At 36.5% G+C, this 10,019-nt stretch overlaps 1 protein-coding gene across 2 annotated transcripts in view; it reads right to left on the bottom strand.

Annotated features, from left to right (window-relative positions):
• Positions 1-684: 684 nt before the first annotated feature.
• Positions 685-10,019, bottom strand: part of LOC107755735 (probable global transcription activator SNF2L2) — a 47,289-nt gene continuing 37,954 nt past the window's right edge. The window contains exons 30-35 of one of the 2 annotated variants that reach the window (XM_016572620.1): positions 6,426-6,531; positions 5,976-6,077; positions 5,138-5,264; positions 2,259-2,395; positions 1,828-1,841; positions 685-1,507 (exon numbers count right to left, since the gene is read on the bottom strand). In XM_016572620.1, the coding sequence (XP_016428106.1) occupies positions 1,456-1,507; positions 1,828-1,841; positions 2,259-2,395; positions 5,138-5,264; positions 5,976-6,077; positions 6,426-6,531 (538 nt within the window). In that variant the 3' untranslated portion in view covers positions 685-1,455. The remainder of the gene's footprint in view (positions 1,508-1,827; positions 1,842-2,258; positions 2,396-5,137; positions 5,265-5,975; positions 6,078-6,425; positions 6,532-10,019) is intronic. The other variant, XM_016572621.1, reaches the window with a different exon arrangement.

Below are 10,019 nucleotides of genomic sequence, written 5' to 3'. Positions count from 1 at the left end.
GAAAGCTTAGAATAGCTTAAAAGAATGGCATTTATTTGAAATATAAATTTCTTTTGTAACATTATAAATGTCTTTACTGTCTCTTTTAATCAATGTAATGTGTAGGGAGAAAAATGTAATGACCCCAAATATTTTGAATGGTTGTGTATAAAACTCATTTTTACTGTATAAAAAAATATAAATCGTTAAATAAAGACTACATTCTAAAATTTAAAGGAAACATTTTTAAATTAAGCATGTAATTATGACATATTAAACAGATCAGCTCCCCCTTGGCACCAGTTTGAAAATGCCTGACTTATATGTTACAGGTTTGCTTGCATGTGTGGGTAAATGAAGTGCCCTTGAGCAAGGTACTTAATCTTAGCTTTTTGCTTGGGGACTGTTCCTGTAATTACTGTAGTTTAGTGGCTTTAGGTAAACAGTTCCTGACAAGTAATTACCGCAAACGAATATTAGGGATATTAAGCTTCTATTTTAATAAAGCAGATGAAGCCATACACACCTAAAACATAACGGGGGTATTGCAAATGTTCCTAGCACTTCATGACTGGTACACATGGATTGATTTCACATGGCTATTAGAAGAGGAGCATTGCTAACATGTAATGTACATCACAATTTTTTCATGAGGACAATCAGCATGACATTACATTAAAAGAGAAACTGACCAACAAGCGAAGGTTCATCATTGGCAATGTTTACTCGGGGCTATGAGCTACAACCACGAAGAGAGTGTGCAAGGAGAATAAAGATTATGACACTTTAGAGGAGTTACCAAGCACAAGCACGTATAAAAGAGATGTCAGAAATGACTGATGGCACATAGGAGAACAGATCAAAAAGATTTCTCATTGACAATAATGCAAGTTTGTTGATGAGTACATATAAAAGCAATAACATTCTTTTTTTTTTTAAATGCAATACATATTTCTACCAATACGGTATAAGAGCAAAGAGTCATTTTAAAAACACCCCATTCCTTAATAACACTGTTTTTTTTTTTTTTTCAACGAAAATAGAAAAATATCCATAGATGAAAAAGGTAGCCAATCTGAGCTGGTTTATAGTCTGACATGCAATACTCTGTTGAAATATTGAAATACTGTGAGATGCTCTTCTCCACTGTAAATAAAAAAACTTTTTAAAAAAAGAAAAAAGTGAAGCAAATGACACTGCAACCAACAAATCTGCATTTGTCCTTGGAACAAGCAGGCAAGTCCCCCCTACATGTAGGGAAGTTTCAGAATAACTGTAAGCTATTAAAGGTGCAAAGCAGATGCTTCCTCACTGTAGATTACTCCTCAGTCAGCTGCATCCAAAACAGAATGAAAGTGTTTAAACATACAATAAAACAAAAAAAATAATCTATCTTTTTGCAAGCACAGAATAATTGAGCTGGGTGACAAAAGACAATAAAAGAAGCAAATAAACGTGCGAAGGGAATGCTGATGATCAGCTCATCTCCTCTTCACTCATCATCGCTGTGGCTCCCCTGTGACAGCTCCTGAAAACAAACACATGACGACATTACACGCACATGCGGACCACAGACCGCCCCACGGCAGAGCTCCAGCGACCCACGCCACACCTGACTGAACGCTGCTCCGCAGAGGCTCATTATTCGTGGACTGAGCTGCTTACTGTGAATGCCTCCTTATTACCTTCTTATTTCTGGATAATGAGACAATCTAACACCGACTCATAGGCCTTGGTCACACGGTTCTGACATATTCACACTGACTTTTTATGAGGATTGATGTTCAGACATGAAGCAATCACACAACAGAAAGAAAGCGCATGTGAAAGCGAGAGAAACAGACTTACGTTTTCCTCTTGAACTGCAGCGGGTGGGATAAAGAGAGAGGAATTAAAGCTAAGTTTCAGGGCACAGTAAATCCTTTTTTCGATAAGCGATTCCCTCGGGGAACTGCATAACATCTCAAACACCTCTTAGAAGATTAAAGATAAGGACATGTGGCTAGGCATCTCTTTATATAGTTTTTAGAGGCTGTCTGTGGGCTACATTTTGAGTGGAAGCACCTCTTTGCAGGTTAGCCATCCCATAAGCGCTTAATCAAAGCCCGTTTTTTTATTTTGTGATAATATCCTCCCTCAAGCATATTCAATCAAAATGTCAATGTATGCACCCGAGGTTTTTGATTACAAGATGTCTTGTCTAATTAAGCTAAATGTCAACCGGCTAAACAGACTGTATCAATGACAGGTGTAATTGATGAGAGGAATGGTGGACTTACGTTCTCCTCCTGTTCTTCCTCGCTGTCATCGTCACTGACCACAGGCTTGGCCTTTCCACGACTTGGTCTCTTCTTGCCTTTGTCCTGACATCTCTCGTCCCGTTTACTCAGCTTAATTTTCACCTTCACTGACTTACCTTGGATTAAAAAAATATATGTCATTTATATAAAACAACACAACTCTACAACAAAGAAGAGAAGCAAATGCAAATTAGCTTATAGAAATGGTCATTTTTACTGGATAACACTATAAGAATTTGAGAACCCATATTGTTTTCAATTTCACTTACATCTATTAAAAGCCCATCGTTTCAAATGCCATCCACATCTTTCTTATTCTCAAAGTACTTTGCTGTTAACTTGTTTGCTTGATCAAATGTAAACTGAATACTAAACATTAAAGACTTCATGAAATCCTTAGGGCCAGATTTACTAACAGCTTGCACCAACGCAAAACGTCTTTTGGCGTTAAAATAGTACTGTCAGGATTTACTAACACTAATTTTATTTTACCACGCGCAGTGAATTAGCACTGAAAAGGTGTGGACACAGTCATTTTTGCGCCTGACCTTATTTAATATGCATTTGTAGGAGTTTCTCTTTCAGACACAAAATTTATGGGAGGAGAGTATTAAAATGAATCACGCAACGTGATTTACTAATGTTTCGTCTGTGTTCTTTAATGTGCGCATTGTCAGTAAATCACCCGCAGAATTTTCTCCCTCCCACCGGCGCTTTTATGGAATTGCGCTCTAACGCTAATTTGCCATGTTTAGTAAATCTGGCCCTTAGTGTTTCGTGACTTTTAATTTATCAGCTATACGATCCTGAATATGCCAGTGTACTTGATAAAAAAATGACAAAATTCACTTTTAGTAGATATACATATTACAAATTTAATCTTGTCCAATCAGACGCTCTCAATTGAAAATGTCCCTTCCCCTAATACCACTTGCGATTGACTAGCAAGTAGAAATCAAGTTCACAGATGTGATGTAACTAAAGCCTTAAGCCGCCTTTATACTATTTTCTGACATTCGCATACAATTGTCACATTTCGTGATGATAGAATATTATTTCACCCATATTTCGACATTTTATTTTCACAAAAGTTATTTAAAACATTAAAGTAGACACTTGAATTCATGCAAAATCACTTTTGCAAATTTAATTTGACAAAGACAACAAAATCAGACATCTCGGCTTTGACTCACTCATTTTACAAAAATAAAGTTTAAAGATTAAAAAAGATGAAAAATTGTTTTAGTGTACAGTAGGGTGTCCCCAACTAAGGATTTTCATAGTCGAATCGGAATTTTCGAATCTTGCCGATATTCAACTGATAGTTGAATCATATGGTTTGGGGGCGGGGCAAAATACATTACCAAGAGTCAAGTCAGACATTCGACAGTCATAATTGCGTTAGCACAGGGAAAATATGTAACGGACACCTCGCAGATATAAAAGGGGTAAATAATGCTTTATGTTTTGATTAAAAGATAGTTAACATTAAACGTCAGCGAAACCCTAAGAATTCACAACATTTTTTACAATAGTGCTCTCATTATAACGTTATGTATATGACAGTAGTTATTAATGTTCTGCATTTCTGTTTTGAGCTGCGCACGCTGAAGATGACCAGTAGAATGAAGCAGCAGGTTTTTAATCAATGGGATTTAACTCATCATTTATCTCATATAGAATACGCTTCGTTATTTATACAACATAACGTTAATATTACGACTTATAGCCTAGGCCATTTGCACAAAATGCCCCGAATGCACATGAACGTGTCTGCGCGGCTCTGAATGAACTCCTTTTGTGGACGCGTTCTTCACGCAACAACGTGCAGAAACACGGCAACTAAACTCTAAAAATTCACAGCGTTTTATTATAATAGTGTTCTCATTATAATTGTTATGTATATGACAGTCCCAGTCATAGTTATTAATATTCTGCATTGTTGTTTGTCCTGCTCGCGCTGCTCGCTGAAGAGATAATCACCGTAGTACTACAATGAAGCGCTTTACCGCAGCGCAACTCAACCAAATGCATCTTATATGAGATAAATAATATATACATGATATATATAAACCAGCTGAAATGTTTTGAAATCACTTGTACCCTACCTGATCAAAAAAATCCAGTCTTTCACTCTGTGTCAGTTTGAGTCTTGTTAAAGATTTAAATTCCTGCCGCCAAGATGCTCCTCTGTTGGTCACGGATTATGGAAAGTGAAACTTAAATCTATAGGGGTGGTTGGATTTATTCACGCACGTTAAAATATTTATTTGAAGCTTCTTTCTTTTCAGATTCTTATTTACAGCATTATTATAATAGGCCGTATATTAACTTATTGGGAGAAAACCAGCAGTTCTATATGAAATCAGACATTTGAGCACCCCCATATAGCCAAAATGGCATGATCATAACACTCCGTGAATATTCGACTGTGAGATTGGTAGTCGAATCAGGCTCCTCCTATCGAAGCATCGAATCTTCGACTATTCGGGTCACCCCTAGTATATAGTATAGTATATAGCTGTATAGTTTTTATTAGAATACATCACATTTGGTCTAGCGGTCATGTATGTAGTTCAAATATTTCAACACAAATGAAGCTCAAATAGGTTTGGAAAATTCTGATTAAAACTCCATGCAGCTCTTGTACTACTCTTGAATGGAAATGATTGACTTCAGAGATAATGCGGCTTTATGCCTATTTGAAAAAAAGTGTTTAGGCCTTTGATTTGTGCCGCCCAAACATCGTACTTTAACAAATAAAAGAAAACTGCACTTCTTAAACAATTTAAGGGGAATCTAGAGCTTTAGTTTCATTAGTATCAGTAAATTGGTCCTTTGTTAATGAAAAATCTTACACTCTTCCTCTGATTCCTCCTCCTCATCATCGTCATCATCATTGCTGTCATCGTCGCTCTCCTCCCTAGCAATCTTTTGCCTTGCACTTTTGAATACTGAATGGAGAACAATGGAGTCCTCATAGATCTACAAAAAACAAAGGCTGATTTAAAACAATAACCTGAACAACAAAACATACAGAAACAAATGAAGAAATAAGTCTGTAATCTGCATGTCAATACATTTCTGAACATTTTTAAAACCTGGAAAGGTGAAGCAAAAATAATAACAAAAGCATAACCTATCTGCAGCACTCCTTTCGAACCAAAAGTAATGCTGAGAACTGTTTAAAGCGACAGGATAAAAAGTTTATAATATTTTTGCAGTGGTCTGGACTGCATCTCCAAATTGTGCTCATTTCATAAAGGATGAAATATTGATTTCAGACACAGACAAAATCCGGTCAGTAATCCTGTAATCCTCTCAAAATACACAATGCAAAAACCCCAATGAAAGTACTGTGTAAAGAGATCTGCATAAATAGATCTGAAATATAATGTGCAGTTCTTATAAAGCTTTACATTAATAAATAATTACATTATCTGGGAACGGGCTGTAATAAATTTCTTCAGACAAACCCAAAATCCAAATTTTATAATGCATGATAGCTATTCTTCAAACACATCAGTGACTATTCAGGTCTTTGTTCAATAATGACGTGCTTAGTATTTGCATGTATGACAGGCACTTCATGGAATTCATGCAACATATAATCACAACAAAATGATGGTGTAGTGCTGCGAGGCAATTCATACTTAAGACAGTAATGGAGGTTGTTCAATCCATTTATTCACTCACCTGAGAGCCCTCTAGATTATAAGTCTGAGCGTTGTGACAAAGAAGCATGACGTCTTTCTCCAGATCGCTCACACTCCTGTACTTGTGGTTACGCACACGCTCCTGGACGAACAAGAACACTTGTAACAACAAAACATTCTTTACCTGTAGGGTTCAACTTTAACAACTGAGGCCAATTGTCAATTAGAGTTGCAACAGAAAATAAGAGCCACCGACATCATCAAATGTATACGAAAAACACATAAAGGGAGTAAAACGGCCCATTAGAAGTGTGAAAAGATCAGTTTATCTGGCCTTGCATCAAAAACCAATTCTCTGTTGTAAGGTAATACCGTTATCGTCCAGTTGGAGTAATGAGTGTGCCAGTCCGGATTGTACGGTAATGCGTCACAGCAGAACATGTGATGTAAAGGTCACACCGAAATAAAAGACGTACTGTAACTCACTAACCTTGATCTTCTTGAAGTCCACTGGCTTCCTTATCAGTTCATAGTATTCAGGAAGCTCTTTCCTGGAGGGCAGCTGCACAAAGACCTCGCTGAGCTGACGGACTGATCTGTGATCAGAAGCAGAGATTGAGGGTTATCCTGATTTCCTCTGACTGCACATTGAGAGATAAACTATGCGATCAGCCTAGGCGGATTTCCAACTTTGTAGAATAATGTCAGATTGGTTTACATTATCATCATACTGGTGCTCTACTGACAAGCTCACCCCAAGCCAACAGGAGACGACACAAGTCTAAATCCAGGACAACAGGAAATGGTATAAAGGTCTCCAGAAGCAATATTTCTCGAGACATACTGCCGACAAGGAGTGTTTTTTTTCTGTCTCATGGGACCCTGACATCTGCCCATATCTGTCTGTAACAGTTCCTCTAAATATTCACAGCGCAGATGATTCATTACACATTCAGTGATTAAATCAGGGCTCAAATTGGTGCAATTATGGTGTGTCGACCTTCATACACACCTCAGTTTATAGTTTCTGCTGCAGATGCATGTTTAGTGTTAGTCTGGGGGTGCAGACTACAGCACAATGCTAAACAGCTTTCAACTCATAGAAGCTTAGTATAAGATTTCTGAATTGGCAGCTCAGCATGCCAACTATGTCATTATTATGAAGACATCAAGCAACTAAAAAAATAGTTGCAAAATTAATTGGAGAAATTCTACTGAATGTGCTTATAGGACTAGTTCAAATTAAGGTGTGCAATTTTTTTAAACATTAAATTATTTTCTCCTATCCTGACTTAATATGCAAAGAGAACTACAAAGGGAACTACAAGCAAGCCATCTGTATATTGGGATGTACCAATATTAAAATCTGAAACACGTTATCTGATTTTTTATGCTATCCAATTTTAAAATGTATACTATTTTTTCCAAATAATCATAATATTATCATGTACATTTTGAAAAATGGATAATCATTTGTTAAAGATTATTTTAACAGTTTTACTGAATTATTCGAGTTTTTTAAAGATTAACTTAAGTGAGCATTACATGACGCCAAAGGTGATCTAAATGTAAAATAGAGGAAATGTGCATGCACAATTAAATATACAATTTGGTCACAGATAAATTAAGATATATAACTAATATTAGCCAATAACCAATATTAGTACTGACTCTATGGTGCTTAACCAGTGGCTTAAAGAAATATTTCACCCCAAATTTAAATGACTCCTCCTCAGGCCATCCAAGATGTAGACGAGTTTGTTTCTTCATCAAAACAGATTAGGAGAAATGTATAATTGCCTGCACATCACTTGCTCAGCAATGGATCCTCTGTGAATGTGTGCTGAATAAGATTTCAAACAGATGATAAAAACATCATAATAATAATCCACGCGAATCCAGCCCATCAATTAATATCAACAAATCCATCATTAAGGTGTTTTAACTTAAAATTAAAACCATCACTTCTGGCCAAAATACAAGTCCATAATCCATAATAATGCTGCCTTCCAGTAAAAACATCAAAATCACATCAAAATACACCAACATATTTGTGTAGAACTGTGGACTGTTTTTGCTTGTAAACAGTGCTTGATCTTGAAACCAATTTAAAGTTAAAAATGTCTTAATGACATTTATTTCAAACATGTAGCTGGAGTCGTGCATTTATCAGCTGTTTAGACTCTTATTTTGACGGCACCCATTCACTGCAGAGGAATGGTAAACAAGTGATGTAATGCTAAATTTCTCCAAATCTGTACCAATGAAGAAACAAACTCATCAGTATGAGGGGTAATACTATCTTTCTTTATTTATTTATGTCCCCTAAGGGCAATTGGTTTTACAGCAAGACCAGCATACAAAAAAGACAATTTACAATACATAAAAAATTACAATAAAAAAACAACAAAAAAAAACAGGACAACACAAGACCAAACAACTACCTTCTTCCACCTACTCCCCACCTGCCCGAATTTAGCAAAGAGATAGAAGTAGGAATAAATGAATGTTTGTACCTGTTACTCCTAACAGAAGGAAATCTTAACCGAGATCCTGAGGGTAAAAACTGAAACTCGGAGTATAGAGGATGGGAAGTAACCGTTAAGATAGATTGGGCTTTTCTAACTACATGGCGATTATATAGGTCGGTAGGATGACTCTGCTGAACTCCTAAAACCTTACTGCTAGTGTTAACTATTTTCACCAATGCCGTCTTTGCCTTCACACTAAGACTGCCATACCAGCATAACATAGCAAATGTTAAAACAGACTCAATATAAGATTTGTAAAACAGAGTCATCAGGGATCTATCAACGTTAAATTTGGACAGTCTCCGTAGACAATACAGACATTGCTGGCCCCTTTTACAAATCTTCTCCACATTGACATTAAAATTCAGCTTGTTATCAATCACACATCCCAAATACTTATATGATTCCACAACCTCCACCTCCTGATCTTTAATAGTTGTTCTCTTTACATCACTTTGATTACGCCTAAAATCAATATGCATGTCTTTAGTTTTTAATACATTTATTTGCAGGAGTGCATTATCACACCACTGAACAAAATCATCTACCACGAGGCCATGGTCATTTTCATCCGCATGGAGGAGGCTGACAATAGCTGAATCATCTGCATATTTTACAATAAATCTATTCTCATGCCTACTCCTGCAATCGTCAGTGTATAAAATATAAATATAAAAACAGGAGTGGAGAAAGCACACATCCCCGAGGGGACCCTGTGGATGAAGACAGTACCTCTGACAAACATCCATTCACCCTTAAGGCTGATTTATACTTCTGTGTCGGACCTATGCCGTAGCCCTACGGCGTATGGGTGTGCGTCTATGCATAAGCTACGGCGTAGGTTTGACGCAGAAGTATAAATCAGCCTTTACTCTCTGAATTCGATCAGTTAGAAAGTCAAGGATCCACCCAATGATACAAAAATCAAAACCAAAGCTCAAAAGTTTCTCTACTAAAATGAGAGGATGAATCGTATAAAAAGCTGATGAGAAAACAAAATCATAGAAATTTTAGTTCCCTCTAAATGCTTAAGAACCAAATTCAACAAGGTGGCCGTAGCATCCTCTACCTCACGCCTGGCCCTATAAGCAAACTGAAGAGGATCGAGAGAATCTTCTACCATTGTAAGGAGCTCTTTTTTCAACAATCTCTCAAAACTCTTCATTATTAAAGAGGTCAGCGCAACTGGTCTAAAATCATTTAGTTCTACTGGATGATTATTTTTAGCCACTGGGATGACTGTAGAGGATTTCCATCATCTCGGCACCTTCTGTTGAGTAAGGGACAGTTGAAAAATATAATAAAAAATAGATCCCAATTGCTCTGCACAGGAGATAAGCAGCCAACCTTCAATATTATCAGCACTGTAAAAAAAAATCAGTAAAATTTACGGTAAAAAAAAAACGGCAGCTGTGGTTGCTGGAATTTTACCGTTAAAAATATGGTAGCAACATTTTAGGTTTTAACTTAAATTTACAGTTTAATACCGTAATTTCATTAACTGATATAATGTTAATATACCAACCTATTGAAGTACTGAAATCTGTTTTGTA

This window comes from Sinocyclocheilus rhinocerous, unplaced genomic scaffold (assembly GCF_001515625.1).
Source record: "Sinocyclocheilus rhinocerous isolate Xijiao unplaced genomic scaffold, SAMN03320098_v1.1 scaffold171, whole genome shotgun sequence".
Lineage (NCBI taxonomy): Eukaryota > Metazoa > Chordata > Actinopteri > Cypriniformes > Cyprinidae > Sinocyclocheilus > Sinocyclocheilus rhinocerous.
Note: the sequence above shows the minus strand (reverse complement) of the source record. Positions and strands in the feature narration are given on the sequence as shown.